Source organism: Anolis carolinensis, unplaced genomic scaffold, assembly GCF_035594765.1.
Source record: "Anolis carolinensis isolate JA03-04 unplaced genomic scaffold, rAnoCar3.1.pri scaffold_9, whole genome shotgun sequence".
In the NCBI taxonomy this organism is placed as follows: Eukaryota; Metazoa; Chordata; class Lepidosauria; order Squamata; family Dactyloidae; genus Anolis; species Anolis carolinensis.
Window position 1 is genome coordinate 16267387 of NW_026943820.1, and position 25365 is coordinate 16292751.

The following is a 25365-nucleotide window of genomic DNA, read 5'->3' on the forward strand; positions in this document are numbered from 1 at the left end:
GCCTTAGTCGAGGTATGCAGCACTTAAAGCCAGCCATGACTTATTTTTTGCACTTGAGGCAGAAAATCCCACAAGGACTTCTCATCTTCCTTGGCAGTTTAAAATGGCTGAGATATTATGTTGGAGGTTGTATATGCATAGAGGAACTGTCCACATGGGTAGTATGCTGTGCAACACTTGTGTTGCATGGTAGTTCTGGACAACTCAACCAGGACATCAAGTGTGCATCTCAACGTACAGTCAAATGCACATCTTCGTCCATGTGCGATGTACATGGGTGCTGCGCAAAAAAGTTTACTTCCAAAGCTTTTAATTGAATGTGTAATCATGACAGACAAAAATGTCCCAGTATTTTTCACAAAAGGTCCCAGATTCAGATCCCGGGTGCAGAATGAGCGCCCGCTGTTAGCCCCAGCTCCTGCCAACCTAGCAGTTCGAAAACATGCAAATGTGAGTAGATCAATAGGTACCGCTCCGGTGGGAAGGTAACGGCGCTCCATGCTGTCATGCCGGCCACATGACCTTGGAGATGTCTATGGACACCGCAGGCTCTTCAGCTTAGAAATGGAGATGAGCACCAACCCCCAGAGTCGGTCACAACTGGACTTAATGTCAGGGGAAACCTTTACTATTTTTCACAGGGGAACTTAAATATGCATAAAACACAACATAATCCTGGAAACTACTAACACCTAACTAAATTGATGATCTTTATCTGTTTTTATCTGCTCAGATCTGTTTTCTGTGGTCATTTTCTCATTCTGTCAAAGTGAAAGGGCCGACTTTAGTGTGAAGGCTGGTGACAGGAACAGCATATGTGATCTCAATCCTTTTCCCCATACCAATACACCCCTCTATGTTCTCTTTGGGAACAAAGGTGGATTACTGGCTTGAGTGTTGGATTAAGGCTCAAATCTCTGCTTAGCTAAACAGTGAAACCCACTGTATGACTTGGAAATCTCCCATCCTCAGAGGAAGGCAATGGCAAACACCCTCTGACCAAAATTTGTTTAGAAAACCATATGGCATTTTAATCTTGCAGTTGTCCTAAGTCAAAAATGACTTGAAAGCGAACAACAACAACACTGTGAAATTAGCTGTTGCTTGAGATGGTTGCTTTGCTCCACCTAAGAATAGGAGTGGCTTTCTTGTCACCACTTCTTGCACTTCTAGCTCCTCTTTGTGAAATTTGGGGGATGTTGGAGGTGGCATTTCAATTCAGCCTTGGTGTTATTATCAAGCAAGGAGCATTCTTTTTTTCCGGCTTGGTGCACATCCATCCCTGGCTGCAGCTGGTGTTTGCTTGCCATCCTTATCTATTTGTGTGCATATCTTTTATCACAGTTTTTCCCACCTCTGTTTGGGAAGGGATGGCTGGAGCTCCAGGTCAGCCAGAGAGGCAGCCAGATGCAATTTGCACTCCCTCGCACTGCCCCGCCCTTCACCCTTCACTCTCGCATAGATGAGATAGTTCATCTCGTCTTTTAGTGACTGTACTTTTGAAAGATCTCATCACTCAAGTAATTCCACAGAGGGTTGTCTTTAAAAACAAAACAAAATAAAAGGCAAAAAGGAAGAAGGAAAAAAAAGGTCTCAGCAGATTCTAACTTCCATGTTTTAAAGCTATATACTGCCTGCACTTTAATTTTTTTAATAATCAAAAATAAAAATAACTGTTGTAAATCTAGGCAGCTTATGTAGCTCTGGTAATGTTTTGAAGCCAAAGAGTTATAGCTCCTTTCCCCCAGTTGTAGGGGGAGAAATGTTCCCACGTCTTTACAGAGGTGTGTGTGTACTCAAATCCTTCACTCAATATTATACTTTCTCCACCAAAATAAGAACAATTGAGCTACACATCCTCTTCTCCATCTCAGCCAGTCTGCTTGGGTGACAAATATGTCAAATTAATACATCACCAGGTATGAAAGCACCGTTAGAATTTGACGGAGGTACTTCCAGCTTGGGAAAGGGAACGATTTATCAATGCAAACTTAATAACATCTATTTGAATCTAACTAAAAATCAATATTTCATTACCAAATTGTTAGTGGGAATGAAGAAAAATTGTGGAAGTCGGGCCGTTTGGTGGAAGGGAAGCATCAGGAGTTCAATGTGGAGACGGGATGATTCATGAGGCCTTGCCGGGAGAAGGGTGAAGGAGGACGAATGCGGGGGAAACTTGGAGGGCCCCCATCCTCTGATGACCTTGGTGGCGAGCTGGGAGGGGGGATGCAAGGAAATGAAAGTGACTGTCAACTCCCCACTGGGATGGATCATGCCATAAATCAAGCACAAGCCAGAAAAAGCAAGGGAGGAGGGCTGGCCAGAGGGGGTGCCTACTGGGGGCAGCATTGAGCCAGGGAGGGAAACGGTTGGTTAATTCAACTATTTGGATTACAATTGGGCACCTTTTGTGCATAGACCAGCAGGAGTGAGCAGAACGTAGACAAATCTCTCCCCTTGTCTACACAGAATTGTGCCAGGGTCAGATGGATGCAGAAGCATTGCCTTCTATTGGCTGGGATTTAAAATACAGATCCAATAAACATTTCTTTCAATCCCTGAGAAAAATGAGAGAATGAGGTTGGCCTGACACATAACTAAGGAGGTAGGAGAGACTCAGTTCTTGAGAAATAATAATAATAATAATAATAATAATAATAATAATAAGTTTATTTGTATCCCACTACCATCTTGATGCAGTTGCATCTGCCAACTGCAAAAGGCCACCCTACTGGGATCTGCACGCATCATCCGAAAATACATCACACAGTCCTAGACACTTGGGAAGTGTTCGACTTGTGATTTTGTAATACGAAAATCCAGCATATCTATCTTGTTTGCTGTGTCATAATAAAATAATAAGTTTATTTGTATCCCACTACCATCTCCCCCGGAGGGGGCTCGTGGCAGCTCACAGAAATATCCTTGCAGCCCAGGAGCAAGTCATCAGAACAAATGCAATTAAGGTCAAGATCGAAAAATCAGCTGATGACCCAAAATGCAGACTGTGCAAGGAAACCGACGAAACCATTGATCACATCCTTAGCTGCTGTAAGAAAATTGCACAGACAGACTACAAACAGAGGCACAACTATGTGGCCCAAATGATTCATTGAAACTTATGCCTTAAGTACCACCTCCCAGCAGCAAAAAACTGGTGGGATCACAAACCTGCAGTATTGGAAAATGAGCACGCAAAGATACTGTGAGACTTCCGAATCCAGACTGACAAAGTTCTGGAACACAACACACCAGACATCGCAGTTGTTGAAAAGAAAAAGTTTTGGATCATTGATGTTGCCATCCCAGGTGACAGTCGCATTGACGAAAAACAACAGGAAAACCTCAGCCACTATCGGGACCTCAAGATTGAACTGCAAAGACTCTGGCAGAAACCAGTGCAGGTGGTCCCAGTGGTGATTGGCACACTGGGTGCCGTGCCAAAAGATCTCAGCCAGCATTTGGAAACAATAGACATTGACAAAATTATGATCTGCCAACTGCAAAAGGCCACCCTGCTGGGATCTGCGTGCATCATCCGAAAATACATCACACAGTCCTAAACACTTGGGAAGTGTTCGACTTGTGATTTTGTGATATGAAATCCAGCATGTCTATGTTTGCTGTGTCATACAATAAAAGAAGAAGAAGAAGAAGAAGAAGAAGAAGAAGAAGAAGAGGAGGAGGAGGAGGAGGAGGAGGAGGAGGAGGAGGAGGAGGAGGAGGAGGAGGAGGAGGAGGAGGAGGAGGAAGAAGAAGAAGAAGAAGAAGAAGAAGAAGAAGTTTATCTGTATCCCACTACCATCTCCCCCGGAGGGGACTCGTGGCAGCTCACAGAAATATCAGATACAAAACAATAGCAATGTACAATACATCAATAAACAATAATATGCACCAGTTATAATATTTAAACATTGACCAGAAAAATGAAACATGCTTACTAAAAACATAGAATTAAAAACAGTGAGGTTGTAATGATAGATTTGCAAAGTTCACATTACAAGTTGCGAATTCTGAAACATAGATAAAGTGCCACAGATTCGTTTGAGGTCAATTTGGGATGAGAGGAGACCTGAACTAATATCAAATAACCAGGAGAAGTGCGACCAATACAAAAAGGTCGAGGAATATAGTTATGATTATGATGGGGATGGGCGATCTTAACCAAAGGCCTGGGTGAAAAGAGAAGTGTTTTCCCCTCTGCTTTTATTTTCTTCCCTTTATATATGTGACTTGCACAACCCGCTTCTATTTCAGAATGTGAATACTACTATCATTAAGCTGTATAGACCTAAACAGAAAGTGAGAATCATTTGTTTTAGCCTTAACTGCATATCGTATTTAAAGGTTTGGGGTTCTTTTTTGCTTTTAAAAAAATCCACTTTAATTGTGTGTGTGTTTTTTTTCATGTCAGGAGCGACTTGAGGAACTGCAAGTCACTTCTGGAGTGAGAGAATTGGTCGTCTGAAAGGACGTTGCCCAGGGGACGCCCGGATGTTTTGATGTTTTTACCATCCTTGTGGGAGGCTTATCTCATGTCCCCACATGGAGCTGGAGCTGATAGAGGGAGCTCATCCACACTCTCCCCGGGTTGGATTTGAACCTGGCAGCTTTCAGGTCAGCAACCCAACCTTCAAGTCACAAGGTTTTAACTCATTACACCATGGGGGGTTTTCATTGTGTTGCTGAGGGTTGTTTTTTTATTTTTTTCAGGTCAGTTATCTGACAACATGATAGTTAAATAAAAAATTCAAGGTAAAATGAAGAAATTTGTAACTATCTTATGTAGCGAAGAGCCAGTTTTAGGTATGAATATCACACCACTTCACATTAAATTAAAATTTATTCTTGGGAGTAGATTGTTTGCTAAATTGTGACACAGAGCGCTGGCTGTGTCTATCTATCAGACGTCTCTTTTTACACTTGCCCTGTCTCTTCTGATTGAGTCTTTTTTATCCTTCCTAATCCATCAGCATAAAAAGAACTTGTGTTTCTTTCATGAGGCAAATGAAAGGATATCCATTTCAATAGCCAACCCTGGAAAGTGACCCTTATTCATTTACAACTAGAATGGATGGCTTCTTCATGAGTGATGAGGCCTGGTGCAGCCAGGTTGCCTAGCGGATAGCACATTATTATATTCAGTGGCCACAGGAAATACGAGCATTAGGCCAGTTGAAGCTGCTTTCATGAGACACCTTGCTCTGTTACGATACTGTAAAAATGCGTTCAGAGTTCTCTGGAAGCCATATCATGGGTACCTGATGTTATGAGAAGACTACAGGCTTTTCTGTGAGGAGGTTCTCCTATCCTTAAGATGTCACTACATTTTATTTTCTATCTACAAACTATGTACAGACCCACTAAGAAAATCCAACAAATGCTACATTCAGGGGAGGACAAGAGGGATCCTCTCATCTCTTGTCTACCGTATACCATGCAGCTGTGGACAAGTCTACAGAGGGACCACCAAACGCAGCATTGCCCAGACACGAATCAAGGAACATGAAAGGCACTGCAGACTAATTCAACCAGAGAAATCAGCCATAGCAGAGCACCTGATGAACCAACCTGGACAAAGCATATTATTTGAGAACACAGAAATGCTGGACCACTCTAACAACCACCATGTCAGACTACACAGAGAAGCCATTGAAATCCACAAGCATGTGGACAATTTCAACAGAAAGGAGGAAACCATGAAAATGGACAAAATCTGACTACCAGTATTAAAAAAACTCTAAAATCAGAACAGTAAATAATGAACAATACTCTGAAAACAGAGAAATTCCAGACATGAAACAATCAGGGATATCTAACACCTCCAAACAAAGGAGTCTCACAAACAGGAGTTCTTTCTCCCATCCTAGAACTTACACAGACTTAAACCTCACTTGCCTAGTTTCCAACAAACAATAAAAAGGAAAAAAGGAAAAGTATGGTATATATTGTACTTTAAAGTAAGTTATAGTTCTATATTTCCTCAAGTGATATAGTCACATATATTATGACTGTAATATCAATTTATATATTCCAACTGTACAGATAAGTACATATTTCAATGTCCAATTTTAACAAATACAATCTTGATAGTGTTCTCAAGGTTTGTAGTACTCTTCTTCAAATTCGATCATTCAAAGTAAATCAAAGTTCCATGTCAATAGTAAATCAAAGTTCCATATCAATAGCAACAAAGTTCCATGTCAATAGTAACGACTGGTCTCCCGGGTATGCATCCAGTTTCGGTGACCTTCTTCAGGTAGACCTTCTTCAGGTAATCCTGGAGTTCCCTCTGTTTGCTGCTGTGCTGTCTTATTTCTTTTCATAGAATTAAATGTAGATTGAGTCAAAATAATACAAACCATACTAGAAATAATACAAACCATACTAAAAATAGACATGTATAATACACCCCAATAATATCTAATATAGTATATAAATATCAGGATTCACAGCAAAAAGAACTTACATGTCCTTGGAGGATCCTTACATGTAGTATTCTACCTCAGGTTGCGAGCATTCAGCAGTAGTTCTGTAAAGACTTAAGTATTTTTTTATCCCATTATAAGAAGCAGGTGAGATCTAGCCTATCGTTTAGGCCTTGTGGGGTTAAGGTCTTCAATTTGTGGATCCAAAAAGCCTCCCTGCAGAGGAGTAACTTCTTGATGTCAGTGTTAATTGGAGTCTGTAGTTTTTCTAAGGCAAGGTACTTAAGGTCGTTACAGGAATGAGTGTTGTCTTTAAAGTGTAAGTATAGTGTGGATTCCGTGTTTCCTTTTCTAATTCGTGATCTGTGTTCCTGTATTCTAATCTAAAATCCCAATCATACATTAAAGATACAACTCATTTTATTAATACAATAGAATCACTCTACATACCTCAACAATGTACATTGATGTCTCTTGACATCGCCTCCTTATATACCAATATACCACTAAACGAAATCAGAACTATTATTCAGGATCTATTTGATTCCAGAGAATCAAAAATACCACCCACACACTTTTTAGTGGACTTATTGGACATTGTTCTTGATAATAATTATTTTAGATTTGATTCTAAATATTATTTACAAATTTGGGGGATAGCTATGGGGAGTTCGCTTGCGCCATCTGCGGCCAATCTCTTTGTATCTCATTTGGAAACAATCTTCATATTCAATAAGATCCATAACCCATACCTAACAGATATGTTATATTATGGGAGATTTTTAGATGACATATTCACAATATTTAATTCTTACGAGAAAGCACAGTCATTTAGTGACTGGATCAATACCATCCATCCAAATATGAAATTTACAAGTACTATAAGTTCAACCAATATTAACTTTCTGAATGTGGTAGTTCACAAGGATGGAAATGGCTTATATGTAACTAACTATACTAAACCAACAGACAAAAATTCAATCCTACATTTCAAAAGTTTCCATCACCATTCTCTAAAATCAAACTTACCATATTCCCAATTGCTTCGACTAAAACGTAATAATAGTAAACCAAAAGATTTTTTGACGGCAGCACACACCTTTAAGAACAAACTTAAGATAAGAGGATACCCAGAAAAAATTCTTAATACAGCATTAGAAAAAACAAACCAAGTTAACAGGGACACATTACTTAAATACCAATCTAAAACACAACCCAACAGAATTATTTGCCCCCTCACCTTAACCACACAGACATCAAATATACAAAAAATAATCTTTAAACACTGGCATTTACTACAGGACATCCCTGGTTGTCAATCTAAACCAATCATAGCACATAAAAGATCTAGAAATTTCAGGGATATTTTGATCCACTCAGATATCAGAAAATCCAGTATAGTTCCACGAAACCCAACCACCAGTAACTTTAAATGTGGTCATTGTGATTGCTGTAAGTTTACAAACAATGTCAAAGAATTCATACATCCCACATTAAATATGAAAATTAAATTAAAAAACTATACCACCTGTTCATCTGAGAATGTGATCTATGTACTCTCATGTCCTTGTAATAAATTATATGTTGGCATGACAACCAGAGCCATAAGGATTAGAATACAGGAACACAGATCACGAATTAAAAAGGAAACACAGAATCCACACTACACTTACACTTTAAAGACAACACTCATTCCTGTAATGACCTTGCCTTAGAAAAACTACAGACTCCAATTAACACTGACATCAAGAAGTTACTCCTCTGCAGGGAGGCTTTTTGGATCCACAAATTGAAGACCTTAACCCCACAAGGCCTAAACGATAGGCTAGATCTCACCTGCTTCTTATAATGGGATAAAAAAATACTTAAGTCTTTACAGAACTACTGCTGAATGCTCGCAACCTGAGGTAGAATACTACATGTAAGGATCCTCCAAGGACATGTAAGTTCTTTTTGCTGTGAATCCTGATATTTATATACTATATTAGATATTATTGGGGTGTATTATACATGTCTATTTTTAGTATGGTTTGTATTATTTCTAGTATGGTTTGTATTATTTTGACTCAATTTACATTTAATTCTATGAAAAGAAATAAGACAGCAGAGCAGCAAACAGAGGGAACTCCAGGATTACCTGAAGAAGGTCTACCTGAAGAAGGTCACCGAAACTGGATGCATACCCGGGAGACCAGTCGTTACTATTGACATGGAACTTCGTTGCTATTGATATGGAACTTTGATTTACTTTGAATGATCGAATTTGAAGAAGAGTACTACAAACCTTGAGAACACTATCAAGATTGTATTTGTTAAAATTGGACATTGAAATATGTACTTATCTGTACAGTTGGAATATATAAATTGATATTACAGTCATAATATATGTGACTATATCACTTGAGGAAATATAGAACTATAACTTACTTTAAAGTACAATATATACCATACTTTTCCTTTTTTCCTTTTTACTGTATATAATAGACATCTGTGCATATAGTAGTAGTTTCCAACAAACCTTACAACCTCCTAGGATGCCTGCCACAGATGTGGGAGAAACGACAGGAGAGAAAGCTTCTGGAACATGGCCATACAACTCGAAAGACTCACAGCAACTCACTGCATTTTGTTTCATGAGTAGAAGATTTTGTGGCATTTTCCGCATGGAGATTCCAACATGGCTAAATGCAAGCTTAGGCAAATTGAATTTTAAGTTATCTCACAGATTTACTTGATGAGATTCTACCCATCCTTCAGGTTCTTCCCAATTTTGCTTTATGGAGAGCAGGACCTGGTCTACTTTCACACAGAACTTGGAAAACTTGCTTTTCAGAAGAACTCCCAGTATGTTCTCAGTATGTCTCTGCTGATTGTGTCATAATGGGAAAATGTCAAGTTTCCAAGCTATGGTTTCACAAGGACCTTGACCAGTTTTGCAAATGCTGACTATGTAGGCTCTGTCCTTACTTATTCTGCTTTGTATTGGCTCTACTTCCTACCCATGACTGGCTTTGATTCTGTCAACTATTAACATGCAATCCCCAGCAGATCAACACCTGCGAAAATACAATCCTCAATGAGACAAGACAGGTGTCCCACACCTAATCTAGAGTGCTTGGGCAAGCTGTGTCAGAATTATTATTTGTGGAAATTGTCTGAAACCTTGATAAAAACAAAACAACAGTTTGGTCAAGACCAGCCCATTTTTCTCTGGAAGTTTCAATAATACAACTAATAGAGTTGGTTTAGAGTAGGTTGAAATCCCATAGGTTTCAGTGGGATAAATAATATAAGCACAGCCTGAATTCTTACATTGAAATCAAAGCGGCATAAAATTATTTGGCTGGACTTTGGATTGCTCTTTGTATGTACTTATTCTGAGCAGTAAGTGCATTGTGCATTAGCCATTTCATGGAATCAAACTTTCATGGATGGGGCTTCCCTTCCAAACGACTGGGCTACCAAGAGATGAGCTATTTAGATAATTAACGTATTCATTGCTTAATCACTTCTGGCATGTATTTGTTAACTATGGTTATGTTCCTGGCATGGGATCAATCTTGCTAGTGATCCCCCTGCATACACTCTCTTCCAAGAGAGAATGTTCCAATGTGTTGCCCATACTAATTGCTGCCCTATGGCAAGGGGGTCACTTGCCTCTCTTCAGTATAACTACCCTTCTTTAGTAAGCATGTAGATTCTAAATTAAGCATGTTGTCCTGCGAGGTGATAATTCAAAAGCGTATAATTAAAGTTGACTAATGGTCACAGTCAACAGAGTTGTGTTCTGGCATGCTTTGCTGAAAATATGGTGAAGGACCCATTTTATCACATTTCTGACATTGTTAATTAGTACATAGGTAAGTAGGATTCCCCATTTTCAAAAGAGAACATTAACAGAAGTTATGGTGCTTTATTTTTCCAAAAATATTTTGAGAATACCTCCAAATTAGAGTGACTCAGCAATGATAAATGTGCAGGAAATGGCAACATCGTGTACAAATCCAGCAACTCTAAATGCTTTCAGCCAGCTATTTCCCACACAGTGGGAATAAGCAACATGTAATCAATGGGCAGAGTGAACAATACAAATCCTAATACGTTTTTGATGGCATTGGATACCACCACATGTTTGGCATATACAGTATTCCCTCACTTACCGCTTGGGTTAGGTTCCAGGACCACCCGCAATAACTGAAAATCCACTAAGTAGGGACACCATATTTATTTTAATATTTATACATTATTTTAGTAGTTATACACTATTTTAGGTCTTTATCAACCAATTGTGTGTTGATAAATTGCCTCCTTCTCCTCCCGTTGTTGCTTGGGCTCCTTTTCTCTCCCTTTGGCTTCTCCTTTCCCTCTTCCTTAGGCTGTAAATTGAAATTTTTTATGATTTATAATAGTCTATATTGAAAAACCGCGAAACAGCGAATCCGTGAAAAGTGAACCACGAAGTAGTGAGGGAACACTGTACCAGGAACAGTGGCAGTTATAGTCAGTGAGCTACATAAAAGAACTCTTGACAGGTCAATATTATTGGGCTCTTTAGCGTTGTTCTGCTGTCTATTTCATTGGGTTCTTCTTAAAGGTCCACGTGGTATAGTAGTAGTCTATTGCACTATGTAACATGATTTTTGTTCCAGAGTTATAAATGTCATTTCCTAATTGATTCTATCATAAAAATATGGAAAAGGTTTATTAAACTACACAAACTTTGTTTTTGAAGGACATTCTGCCGCACATTTTGTTAAAGTTTTTCAATGAATCAGTCACTGAGTCCCAACCAATTCAACCTAGTTTGTGGCAGCCACAAAAACAAAGTTTCTGGAGTAGAACAACTACTTTATTTATTTATTTACAGTATTTATATTCCGCCCTTCTCACTCCGAAGGGGACTCAGGGCAGATCACATTGTACACATATAAGGCAAACATTTAATGCCATATAACATAGAACAGAGACAGAGACAGATGCAGAGGCAATTTAAACCTTCTCCAGCTTCCAGCTTCCTGAGGGTATGCTTGATTCCAGCCACAGGGGGAGCAGCTGCTTCATCATCCACTGCGATGGCAACTTCCTCATTCCAACGGTGGCTGGATGATTTTTATGGTGTCATAAATTAGCCTCCCCACATATAAGTGGTACCTAAATTTCCTACTTGATAGATGCAACTATCTTTCGGGTTGCTTAAGTCAACAACAAGCAGGGGCTATATTTTTATTTTAATTGTTGGGTGCTCACCCCGACATGAGCTGGCCTCGAACTCATGACCTCTTGGTCAGAGTGCTTTATTGCAGCTGGCTGCTAACCAGCCTGCACCACAGCCCGGCCTTTCAAAGTAAGTACCACACAATTAAACAGGAAATAACACTTTCAAACGAGGAAAGAAAATATTACAAATTTCATTACATGGTGTTATCTTATATTGGGTCAAAATCTGAGACTAGCAGGCAAGACTTGGCAGTGTCCTCAAGAGATGACAAAGGTGTGAAAGGCAAAACTTGCGAGGTCGACTAATGTTTTCAGTTTGGATAAATATGTAATGGAGCAACCTAAGTCTAGAAAAAAAACCCCACCAAATGTATTGTTCAACAAATGCATGCAATAGCAGTAGCAGATACCACCAATTCTGCTATGCATTATATATATATATGATCCCTTATCTACAGCACGCAGGGCATATGGAGAGATTTTCCAAGTATTGTGCTATTCTGGGGCTTGTGGGAGGCTCACAGAGAATACTTTCCTGCCAGGCTCTCTTTTACTGCCTATGTAATCCAATTCCTATTTTGCTTTAGGTAGCATGATGGACCAAGTTCATGCATATTACTATTCCTCTTCAGTCTGCTATCCTTGCACTTGGATTGTTGGTGAACTGACATTATACAAGCACAGCACATAGGCAAACACCCTGAAGATGACTTCGAAAACTCTGGAATCACCTGGGAATGGGTAGAAATTGCTGCTCAGGCTTTAAAGAAAGACTTTCCCTTCTCATCAAGTGCTTCTGAGAGCTAACCAAAGGGAGAGGTCAAAGTGAGTAGGAATGGCTGATCCTTCTCTTTTCACTGCCTTATTGTTTAAAGAAGACAAGCAAAAAGCCATGATGGCAAAGAGTGTAGAGCAGGAGTCCCCAAACTAAGGCCCGGGGGCCGGATGCGGCCCTCCAAGGTCATTTACCTGGCCCCTGTCCTAAACTTTAGATTTAGGGTTGACCTAAGTCTATCTGGTTTTGGAGGTCTTTTTGCTTACCTATGGTCTTATGAAATCATCTAGATGGTCTTTGAAGGTCTCTTTGCTTAGCTACGGCCTTATGAAACCATCTAGATGGCTTTTGGAGGTCACTTTCCTTACCTATGGTCCTGTGAGACCATCTAGATGGCCTTTGAGGGTCCCTTTCCTTACCTATGTTCTTATGAAACCATCTAGATGGTCTTTGGGTGGCCCTTTCCTTATCTATGGTCTTATGAGACCATCTAGATGGTCTTTGGAGGTCTCTTTGCTTACTTATGGTCTTATGAGACCATCTAGATGGTCTTTGGAGGTCTCTTTGCTTACTTATGGTCTTATGAGTTTGTCTAGATCAGGGGTCCCCAAACTAAGGACCATGGGCCAGATGCGGCCCTCCAAGGTCATTGACCTGGTCCCTGTCCTAAACTTTAGACTTAGGGTTGACCTAAGTCTGAAATAACTTGAAGGCACACAACTACAACAATCTTAATTTTGGACTATTTCATTATAGTCCGGCCCCCTAACAGACTTCGGGACTGTGAATTGGCCCTCCACTTAAAAAGTTTGAGGACCCCTGGTGTAGAGTCCTGGCATTGACAATGGATCTCTTTCTGAGAAGTTTCCCATTGGACATAAGCCTTATAGTGGTAAACCTTAATGTCACCCCAATCCTATCTGATACAAGAATCTAGCAAGAACCTAGAATAAAGTATCAGGGTGGTCTTCTGAGCACCTTTGAACACAGTTTCAAAAAAGTATTTTCTTGGATCACAACACAGCATGAATCCCATGTATCGTGGCTGGCCAATACTGAACACTGCTGTCCAAAAGGGTTTCCAAGATCTGATTTAGAATACCCTCAATTTCTTCTTAACAAGAAGTCACTGATAAGTTAGAAAAGAAGTCTTCAAAAACCGCTTTCTGGGATTTTTTGTTTGTATACATTTCCCCCTGTCTCTTGTCCATGAAACACCGCAGTTTCAATTTAAGTGTCACCTTTAAAAAAAGAAATTCTCCTGAACTCATGCAACACATCCAGGCTGCAGTTCTGAACAGAAAGAGGTTAGTTGGCTCCATCTCCATGGAGTCCATGAAATTTAAAAGGCTTTGCTGTGTAGGATTGCAGCCATAATGTTTAGATCAGGGGAGGAAACAGGAAGAGACTCCAGGAAAGAAAGAGGGGGATGCAATTGGAGTATGTGAGAGATCGCTTTTGTCTTCTTTATCACCCCTTTTATGCAGTGCTTGCAGAAGAAATATTAATGTATTGTGGAGATTGCAACAAAAGTGTGATCCCTCTTTAAAAAGAAGATTGTTATCAAAACTCCAGATGGCCAGCATGTGAACAAATGTGCCATAGGCAAACAGGATATTCCTTCATGTCCATATCCAATTTCTTTACCAAATCCATACCTTCTTGCACTCTTTTCTTAAAGTCTGTGTTCATTCTTTCATCATTAGATTTACTTGCAAAATGCAATTATGTCCTGCACATGTCCAAAGACAATGAAAATAATTAAAAGTGTTTGTGATGTAAAAGTTCAGAATGAAAGCCCAGTCTTCCACTGACTTACTCTGAGGAATAACTCTTTAAGATTTCGGATATGGGGGGATGTTCTCATCTTGCTCTTCTCTCTCCTGCTTATCCCATGGCTCTACTTCTGCTTCTGTGCCTCCTGGAAATATTTTCTTTCTCTCAAGGATTGGATTTTTAATGGAATTTAGAAATGTTTGTTTTATACCAAGTAGTAACCCGGGAAATAAAACCTCCTGAGGTACAATGATATCCCCTGAAATAAAGAGTGATAAGAGCTGCTCCCTTTTTGTTTCCCCACAAATGGCACCTTTGCTAATCCAACAAGCAAGAGGGTGTCTCGGATACTTATAGATAGGAGACGTATAATGATAAGAGCTTTCAAGAGCAGTTTTTTTTCTCCATTTGTATCAGATGAGCTTTCAATGTATTGATAGCACCAAGCTTTAAGAAGGAAAGGCTTAGGCATCTTTGATTCTGTGTGCAAGGGAGTGTGAAACATTGCTCATGGAAATCCATTCAGCCAAGGCCTTGTGGAGTTGCTACCTTACTGTGAAGCTTTTAAAAATATATTTTGATAGAGGCTTTTTCAAAGTCTCCTCAAAGCCCTAACAAACTCGAAAAGCCACCCTTCTCCCATCACAGTGTGCTTAAAAGATTTCCAGAAAAAGCCATCTGATAGTCACATTTATAATCTGAGATAATTTGCGAATTTTCTTTTTTGAATCACTTCTCGTCTTAATAACTCACTATGTTAAATAAAAGACCCTTCAGTTTCTGTTATACGTATGTAGAGGGAGGGGGATGGGGGTACTGCTGAAGATGGATCCTTTTCTTCTTTCTTTTTTATTTTAAACAATATTTTCCATCATAAAGTGCCACAGCGCTCAAACTGTAAGCAGAGAACAGGAACAGACCCTCCAGTGTCTGAGGAACTCTGTGCCATAAACTCCCATAATAGAAACAGATGGTAAAAAATGCCTTGGATGTAAGAAAGTACTCTGTGAATGGCTCTTGCCTCACATATGAAGGGATTGAAGCCTGAAACGAAGGAGATGCGTTGGGCAGCCTGCCAGCCGCGTTCTATAATTCAGCAGTTGGTATTAGTGATCGGCAAAGGTACAATTTACGACAGCGGCCTTTTCGACTGAAGAACCTTCTGGAAAGATTGGGGGGAAAATAAAAAATCCTTTTGCTTGATTTTAGCCTCAAATGACAAAAATGGTTTGTCCAAGAATGGGAGGTTGTCACTTGTCACTGATAAATCCTTTGTAATGGGGGTGAGGGTGGGGCCCCCGCAATCTTCTAGACCCACGGGGCATAAAATGTCAGAAAATGCGGTCTCTTGAGATGAAATGTAGCATTTCTGGCATGAAGGTGTATGGAAGCTCTGTTTACCTGGAGTGGCAGGAACATGGCTTCACAGTCAGTTAAGATAATAAAGCATTGATCCGGATTACGGAGATTCGGAAAATTCCACCACTGACAAGAAAGTTAGCAATAGCTAGCGAACATGGAGGGAGACAAAAAGGTAAAAAAAAGGCTTCTTGAAGCTTCCTTATAGCAATTATGTTAACATGTGTCATGATGAGCTAACTGGCAAGTATCACACCTAGGAGTGGAACTGGCAAAGGGATTTTTATTCATCTCTGAAAGACAGCTAAAGAAATGTCACTCGTTTCACTTGGCATTGTTTTACTAGTTGCGCCATGAGTGAAGGAAAATGTAATGTGAGCATTGCACTAGAGGGGCAGCTGAAGGTCAGAAGTGAAATATAGCTTTCCTGCAGAGCTTGGTCTCCATCTGAATGCTACCTACATTATCATCGGGACTCACTGTCATGATGGGGAGACCTTGTCAGATAAAAGAGGTCACCTTAGAAACGGGAAGAAAAATTGTGGGGTCCAAGCCTCTGCATGATCAACTACATTGGAAGCAACATCTCACGCGTCTCTGGCCCACAACCTTATGCTGCCACTGCAGCTGTGTCTGTGAGGATATGTCTGTGAGAAGCTCTGACAGCAACAAATTACCAGGCAAAAGGCATCCTTCTCCTCCTTGTGCTAGATTTCTATTAGAACATTAGATGCTGCTCAACTAGTCCTTTCCAAACGGTGCGACACTGTTAGTGCAAGCCAGCATCTGCTCCAGTTCAGTGATGAAGCACAGGTCTGAATTCAGAAGGTCCCAGGTTCAATCGCTATAATCTCCAAGCAGGACGGGGAAAAAACTTGTGATCTGATAGATGGATTCATGATGTTTTTCAGTATAAATCAGATTCATCTGATGGAAGAAGACAAAAAGCCATCTGTAGACATTTTGAACATGTACGTTATGAAGAACATTTGACCTGAAGAGATCAGGAAGCATCCTGAGATCTGCTCTGATCTGGTTAGCAACCATTTCTCATTTGCCTGAGGAGATCTAATGTTTCCACCCATGCCATGAGGCTCCAACTGGCAAGGGTCACCTTCTTCAGCATCCAAGAACAGAAAACTGAAAGGATGGAGCAGACAATCACCAAAGCGTAAAGACAGAAGGTGGCCCACCCATACACGCACACTCAACCAGCTCGGCGTGAGCCTCAAAAGGATCTGCACATCACACTACGAGGTTAAGTTGTTCACTGTGACATTCACAACTGCCTATTTCAAGGGCCTCAGGTTGTGGGAGGTAATAGCTAACTCCAAGAAAGACAATTAAGGGAGGCATTGCAACTTAGGGACATAGTGGTTTGGGGTAGTGAGCTAGACATCCGTATCAATAAGTCCAAAATGGATCAGGATGGAAAGGGGGTTACCTTCACCATCCATGGATTGGAAAAAGATAACCTCTGTCCAGTTCAGGCTCTCACTTGTTCTATTCACTCCAGCTGTGGGGAACAGATACTGCTGGGTGTTTTTTTTCATGTTCCCCCAGGGCTGCTGCTCAAGACAGGAAGGGGGAAGGTCTATGGGACATCTAACCACATTGGTGACACCAGGCATGAGGCAACTGTTTGCACATGAAGTGCCAGGTTTTCTCTGCAAAGGAAGAAGAAAGGATTGGTTACCAGGACCATCTTGGATGACAAAAGGGCTATGTACTTTGGACTATTTGGGTGCCTTACCCCATAGGAACCTGTAATTGTTGGCTGTTATGGCATTTACTGGTTGCAGTGATTCAGGGTTGGTGGCAGGGGAGGTGGGGCCCCACCCCCCTTTTTGGTGACATTTGACAAGGGCCCTAAATCTGGTTGGCATACCTCCCCCCTTAATAACCGGTCAATAAACAATCACACCCTTTGGTGTGGTTCATGGCATCGGTCAGCAGTGGGCTGTCCAATTCCTGATCCAGGACCCCTGCATGGCAGCCAACACTAATAATAATAATAATAATAATAATAATAATAATAATAATAATAATAATAATAAACTTTATTTATACCCCGCCACCATCTCCCCAACGGGGACTCGGGGCGGCTTACATGGGGCCATGCCCAGAACAATATAATATAACAAAATATAATAGAACAACAAATCATAGCACAGTAAACAACACAATAAAAGAAAATAAACACTACATTAAACACTATCATCGCTTGTAACTAATAAACAATTTGTGGCCTTTTGCTATTTCAACATTGTGTGTTTATCTTCCTTCTGGGGGGAGGGGGTGGTTGCCACCACCCATGCAACCGCCCTGATGTGGTTAATTGATAGCAAATACATTTCTTATTTAGGTATTTATTTATGACACTTCTACCCTGCCTTTCTCTACCCTGAAGGGGACTCAGGGTGGCTTTACACATAGGCAACTATTTGATGCCTTAAAACAATGTACCATTAAAATGAACATTTAAATAGAATAATAAAATATATTAAAAGAATTAGAAACATTTAAAACAATACAATCACAATTAATCACATAATCCACAAGCATAATCCGGGCTGTTCCTATAGTCATTGCACATTATTCCATATCTCTCTATTGCACAAGTTCTCCAAAGGCTTGGTCACAAAGCCATGTTTTTACTCTCTATTGATGGAAAAAGTGGGGGCAGGGGAGAATCTCCTCAAAAAATGCCTTCCTAGAAGTTGTAGCATATCTGATTTATAGGGTCTCAGGAGGTACACCAATGCATGGATGAAGAAGTGGGACTTTGCGTTCCATACTTGCACCCAACCAAGTACTATTATGTCAGGCTCACTTCAAAGGACCAGTCTGAACGCAGATCAAAGATAGCTGCTCTCAAATCCAATCTTTATTGAAGAATACATGACTTTGGAAAAGTCGAGAATGACCTAATGTTTACATACAATCATTTTTATCACCTCTGATGCAACGTAACACCACACGCAAATATCATCATCAAACCCCACCCCTTGTATCACATTTCTACTATTCCCACACACTATACCAATTATAATTGTTTATACTTTCAACCCCGAGTTCCCAGGCTCATTCTATCTTCTTCTGCCAGGTGCTTCCAGGATTATTTATGTTATGACTCCAAGTCCAGGGCTTGGAAATTCAGCCCTGGGACTTGGTTCCATGACATGGCGCCCTCTTTTTCTTCGTCCTCCTCTTCGGTTCTTCTTTCATCACAATCCTGAAATAAATCAAACAATAACTCTATGTGTCCATTTTGTCCAAAGTACCCATATACTTTTTCAGTAAGCTGCGATGGAATACTGGGTGTATTTTCCCTAAACTTTTTGGCAATGCCAACTGGAAAGTCACTTCGTTGATAACACCCTGTATTCTGAATGGTCCAATATATTTGGGGCCCAATTTTCTCGAAGGTAGCCCCAATTTGATGTTTTGGGTACTTAACCACACTAAATCTCCTTTCTCCAATTTATCGCCTTCCACCCTTTTTCTGTCTGCGAATGTTTTATACTTTTTGTGTGCTTCCTTTAAGGATGCAGTCACTTGACTCCAGCATTCTAGCATTTGAGTTTTCCATTTCCCTGCCCCTGTTTCTTCATTCTCTGTCCATTTTGGCAACTGGGGCAGAGGCTGTATTTCATACCCGTAAACTACTTCAAAGGGAGTTTTATTTGTTGCTGAATGTATAGTCGAATTAAAAGCTAGTTCTGCGAAAGCCAGCCACTTAGACCAGTCATTTTGTCTCATGTTAGAGTACATTCGAAGGAACTGTCCAAGTGTCTGTTGAGTACGTTCTATTGCCCCGTTTGTCATGGGGTGAAAAGCAGAACTTAGACTCTTTTCTGCTCCTAGCATTTCCAAGAATTTTTCCCAAAATTTTGCTGTGAATTGAACCCCTCTGTCACTGACCACTCTACTGGGACATCCATGAAGTTTGTAAATATGGTTTATGTATAATTCAGCTAGTTTCTCTGCCGATGGTAATTTCGTCAGTGCTATAAAGTGGGCCTGTTTAGAAAACAGGTCTAATACTGTCCAAATATAACGATGTCCTTTGCTAACCGGCAGTTCCCCCACAAAGTCCATAGCTACACATTCCCAAGGCCTGGTAGGTTCCGCTACTGTTTGTAATAATCCCATTGGCTTCCCTCCTCTCGATTTATTTCTGGCACAATCATCACATTGAACAACATGATTCTTTATGTCCTTCCTCATTCCTGGCCACCAACAATGTTTTGCTATTGCCTTTGTTGTTTTTGTAATTCCTGTATGACCAGCGCTCTGGTTATTGTGAAAACGATGCAAAATCTTAATCCTTAATATTGCTGGGATATACAGTTTCTTGTTCACAAACCAAAATCCCCCCTTCTGCTCCCCCTTTTCTGCGTTGGATGCGATCCACTGATCTCCTTCGTATGACTGTTTCAGTTCTTTTCCCCAACTATTTTCCCCGTCGAATTCAATAATAGCAGTGTTCTCTCTTTGGGTTTGCGCTCTTGTCCTGACAGCTAAGCCCCATTGTTTATCAGAGAATATTGTTCCCTCTTTTGCTGTGGTTATGCCTTCGTGTTGAGGCATGCGTGAAAGAGCATCTGCCAAGACATTCTGTTTCCCTTGGAAAAACTTTAATTGGAAATCGAACCTGCTGAAGTATTGTGCCCATCTAATTTGTTTGGGGGACAATTTTCGAGGAGATTTTAAATACTGGAGGTTCTTATGGTCAGACCAAATTTCAAATGGGATTCCGCTCCCTTCGAGGAAGTGTCGCCAGCATTCTAAGGCTTTTAATATGGCTAATGCCTCTTTTTCCCATATGGGCCAACATTTTTCAGTTTCACTGAACTTCCGGGACAAATATCCACAAGGTTTTAAGTTCCCATTTTGATCCTTTTGCAATAGTACTGCTCCGTATGCACAGTCTGAAGCATCGCAATGGATTATGAAAGGGCTCCGGATATCGGGGTGTTTTAGGACGGGTTCTTCTGTGAAGCATCCTTTTAGGGTTTCAAATGCCTTTTGGCATTCTGGCGTCCAACTCAGTTTGGCGCCAGGAGCTTTCACTTTTGCTGTCTCCCCTTTCCCTTTTGTTTTTAAAAGTTCAGTAAGGGGTGCGGTTATTTGTGCAAAGCCTTTTATGAACGATCTATAAAAATTTGCAAACCCCAGAAATGATTGCAATTGCCTCCTTGTTTGGGGTACTCCCCATTCTTTTACGTCTGATACTTTAGACGGGTCCATAGCTAACCCTTCTGGAGATATCCGATACCCCAGAAAGTCAATTTGAGTTTTATTAAATTCACATTTGGACAGTTTTGCATACAGTTTTGCTTCCCTTAGTCTCTGCAAAACTTCCCGGACCAATTCCACGTGCTTTTCTTTATCTTCGCTCACGATCAAGATATCATCAAGGAATATGAATACCCCTCGGTACAACAATGGGTGCAGTATTTCATTTATAAGCTGCATAAAGCAACTGCCGCCATTTTTTAATCCAAATGGCAAAATTTTATATTCAAAATGGCCGAATGCGCAGGAAAATGCAGTTTTCCAAGTATCCTCAGGTTTGATTCTTAATTTATGATATGCTTCAATTAAATCAAGTTTAGTAAATATGCTCCCTTTCTTCAATACGGTAATTAAATCCTTTACTAAGGGCATAGGGTATTTATTGTCCTTAGTAATTGCATTTAAATTTCGATAGTCAATGCACAATCTTAGGGAGTTGTCTTTCTTTCTCCTAAATAACACTGGGGCTCCGAGAGGAGAATTGGATGGCTTAATGAAGCCTCGCGCCAGGTTCTTATCAATATATTTCCTCAATTCCTCCTTCTCCTGAACAGACATGGGATACACTTTTGGTTTAGGTAAGTTTGCTCCTGGGGTTATTTCAATTTCTACTTCTATATTCCTCTTGGGAGGTAATTTACTTGCCTCTTTCTGATTGAAAACATCCACAAAGTCTCTGTATTCAGGTGGCAATAGCTGTGGGTCTATTTCACCTGCTTCATCTCCCTCGTCCTCCTCTCCTGCTATTTTGCTTATCTCCCATTGCGTCTGTTGTTCTTTAAATGCTAGGCTCTTTCCTCTCCAATCTACTTCAGGATTTGCCTGTTCGAGCCATGGGATCCCTAGTATTACGTGGTATGTGGCAATAGGGGCTATCACAAAGGATATTCTTCCTTCCCATTTGCCTATTTTACATGGGACCCCCCGTATTTCCTTTGTAGATACTTCCCCAGCAGCAACTGATCCATCTAGCTGCGAAAATGCAATTGGGGAGTCAAGCAACGTCTGCTGGCATTTCAGCGCTCCTGCTAGTTCCGGAGTTATAATGTTCCTAGAACAACCGCAATCCACGAATGCCCTGCAGGTGGCCCGATTCTCTAGCCCCGATAGGCAGATTGGCACTACTAGCATGCGTTTGTCTCGACTTACCAGCCTTTCCGGAGATTCTGGGGCTCGCACCTCCTCCTCCGCTCGCCTCCCGGTTGCTGGCTTGGGCTTTGAGGGTTTTGGCGGCTCCCCCTTCCGGGCCCAACATTCTGCTGCTCGATGGCCCGTCTTCCCACATACAAAGCATCCCGGCTTGGGTTTGTTGTCATCTCCTTTGAAGGGGATCCCCGGCCTCCCTCCGGGCCTTTCCTGCTTCCTCGTTTCTCGACCTCTCGCCACCGGTCTTTGCTGGCCGCCGCCGCCCCTGAAACGCTTTACTTGGGCCAGGGTGGATTCGACGCGCCCCGCTAGTTGTATCCAGCCCTGGAGTGTTTCTGGGTCATCTCTGTGCGCTGCCCATCTAAAAACCTCGGGGCGTAGTCCCTCTTTAAATATCTCCACTTTGGTCACTTCAGACCACTCTGGTACCCTTTCCGCGAGATGGAGGAATTCCTCTGCGTACTCGGGCACCGTTTTGTCCCTCTGCTTTATTCCTTTAAGCTGGTCTCGAGCCCTCAATTGCTCTAGCCGGTCTCTGAACCGGTTTTCCAGTGCGGCGAGGAAGCGGGGCACTGACCTCAGGCATGGGTCGCGTCTGGCATGTAGTTGCACATACCAGCTGGCCGCTCCTCTCTTTAGTGTGTTGCCGATGGCCCGAACCATGCTTGCTTCGGAGGGGAATGTGTGTGCATTGTCTTCCATATATCCTCTGATGCTAATGAGGAAAAAGTTCAGTTCAGATGATTCCCCTCCGTATTCTAGTTTGAGATCTTCCCTCCTTTGCATCCATTCTGCGGCCCGTTGATGCTGTCTGGGAGGCATGGGGAAGGGTTGCATCGGGTTTCCTTGGACGGCCCCTTTGAACACGCCGCGCCCCACTCCGGCGGTCGTTCTGCGCGGCTCCCGAAATTCTGCCGCTGCTGTCGGCCCTTCCACCCATCCGAATGCGGGCCTCGCTGTAGCCCCCGCACCTCGCCTTCCCTCGTCGTACGGCACATCCTCCTCCTCTTCCTGGATCTCCGGCTCCTCTCCGCCTTCGTCCGCTAATCCACTGGACCCGATCCCTGGCCCCAGTGGTCTTTCCACCCCGACGCCCATTCGGGGGGTTGGAAGTTCTGTTGGAGTTGGCGGCCTCAGAGTTCCCAGAGCTTGCTGGCGCTCCACTTCGCGCGCCATTCTGTCTCGGAACTCCAGTTCCTGCCAGTATTCCTCATCCCCCTCGCCCCTCGCCGCCACGGGGCTCTGCGTTGAGGCGCGCTGGCCCCTCTGGCTCCAATCTCCTTCTTTACTTGGCTCTCTCTCGGCGCCATATCGGGTGGGCTCCTTTTGGAGATTCTCTTCCAATAGTGGCACCAACCTCCCCACGGTTTCCGACAGCCTGGATAAATTAGTTTCCAGGATGGATAACCGCAGGGCCACGGTCTCCGGCATGCTTCCTCCAGATCCCCAACTGGTTTCTGCAGCCGCAGAGACGCCTCTTCCTCCTCTGGGAATCCTCTGGGTCACGCCGTTCGGCCTGGGGTACCCCGTAGAGGAAGCTATGGCTTGCAGCGTCTCTTCCCCCAACGGCCGGGCCCCTGGCAAAGGCCTCCCTGCTCCATTTGGGCTTTGATCTCCTTCTTCATTCATTATCACTTCACTGCGAATCCGCAGGAGGGTGAGAACGGGATTCTCGACTTAAATGTCAGGCTCACTTCAAAGGACCAGTCTGAACGCAGATCAAAGATAGCTGCTCTCAAATCCAATCTTTATTGAAGAATACATGACTTTGGAAAAGTCGAGAATGACCTAATGTTTACATACAATCATTTTTATCACCTCTGATGCAACGTAACACCACACGCAAATATCATCATCAAACCCCACCCCTTGTATCACATTTCTACTATTCCCACACACTATACCAATTATAATTGTTTATACTTTCAACCCCGAGTTCCCAGGCTCATTCTATCTTCTTCTGTCAGGTGCTTCCAGGATTATTTATGTTATGACTCCAAGTCCAGGGCTTGGAAATTCAGCCCTGGGACTTGGTTCCATGACACTATTACTTATGTTTGATTGAATATGAGTAGCAGAAGACTCCACTTGATTGAAAACTCTATTAGGGTCTCTCAAGGCACAGATCCATGTTATTTAGTTGTAGAGCACCTTTCTGAATGCAGAAGGTTATAGGTTCAGGTAATGTGTTCAGAAATGCACCCAAGACATCCTTGTTTAACACAATTTAGGAACAGAAGTGAAGGAGTTGGTGTGCTCCTCACCCTTCTTCGTACTGATATTCATTGAATCCAATAAAGTTGTAGCACCTTACATTGAAGCTAAATCACCTATCTGAGGGCCTTTCCACTCAGCCATATCAAGGCAGAAAATATCTGCTTTGAACTGGGTTATCTGAGTCCACACTGCCATATATTCCAGTTCAAAGCAGAAAATCTGGGATTTTATTCAACTGTGTGGAAGGGTCCTGAAAGGATGCTGAAAGCTTGCTATACATTTACTGAACCAAGAGTCATACTTCTTCTCAGTAGTTCTGTAAAGTTTGCCTGAACTCCAAAAGACTGCAGTGCCTTTATGACTGCAGCTAATAACATTAGAAATAAAGATTAAAGTTTATTCTGGCATTATAGCTTCTCTGACTCCCAGAGATCTAAGCGAAACCTGCGAATGCATAAACCTTTCCCCGAACATTATATTTTATGCAGTCCAAAATGTGACACATGGGGTCTTTAATAATTCACTGCTTGTTAACATTAAACAACTGTTAACATGCTCAAATAATTAGTTATGCTTGCTTGACATGTTTGCATCTTTAATAATTGATGCATTTATCTTAATTACTAACAGTATTATGGTCGTAACACGCATCTTTTTTCTATCTTAAAATTTTAACAAAAACTGACTTTTTGCCAAAAATGATTATCTTCTAAGTTTTAATTACTTGTTGTAATTAAATTGCAAGCCACCGTATTTTATTTTTTTAAAAAAATATCTCATATGGAAAAAAATGTGTAATGGAAATGAGGTGATTTGTTGTTTATGCATCACAGTTAGTAAATATTTCATAAGTTTCATATTACCCTTTTGGAGTGGATATATTAAAACACATGCGCGCGCACACAAACCCAGAGAATTCTTAATGCAAGAGACACTTTAAAAACTGTCAGGGTTGTCCTCATTCTTCCTCCCATCATAAACCAAGATTGTGGAGCAACAGGCACCTTGGATTTTGGAATGACATGGACAACTTTAGTTTAACTTGAAATGAAGATGACTTCGGGATAAGAGGAAAAGATATCTATCTCTAGCAGGCATCCATGTCAACATCTCCCCTGCATCCTAGTAATAGACTGATAGCTG

The 25365-nt window shown here is 41.5% G+C and overlaps 1 protein-coding gene across 1 annotated transcript; it reads left to right on the forward strand.

Moving 5' to 3' along the window:
• The first annotated feature begins 6989 nt into the window (after window positions 1-6989).
• LOC107983282 (uncharacterized) lies at window positions 6990-9060 on the forward strand. Its single transcript, XM_016996278.2, has 2 exons — window positions 6990-8373; window positions 8525-9060. The coding sequence occupies exon 1, from the start codon at window positions 7094-7096 to the stop codon at window positions 8144-8146; it is 1053 nt and encodes a 350-aa protein (XP_016851767.1). The 5' UTR covers window positions 6990-7093; the 3' UTR covers window positions 8147-8373; window positions 8525-9060.
• Window positions 9061-25365: the final 16305 nt, after the last annotated feature.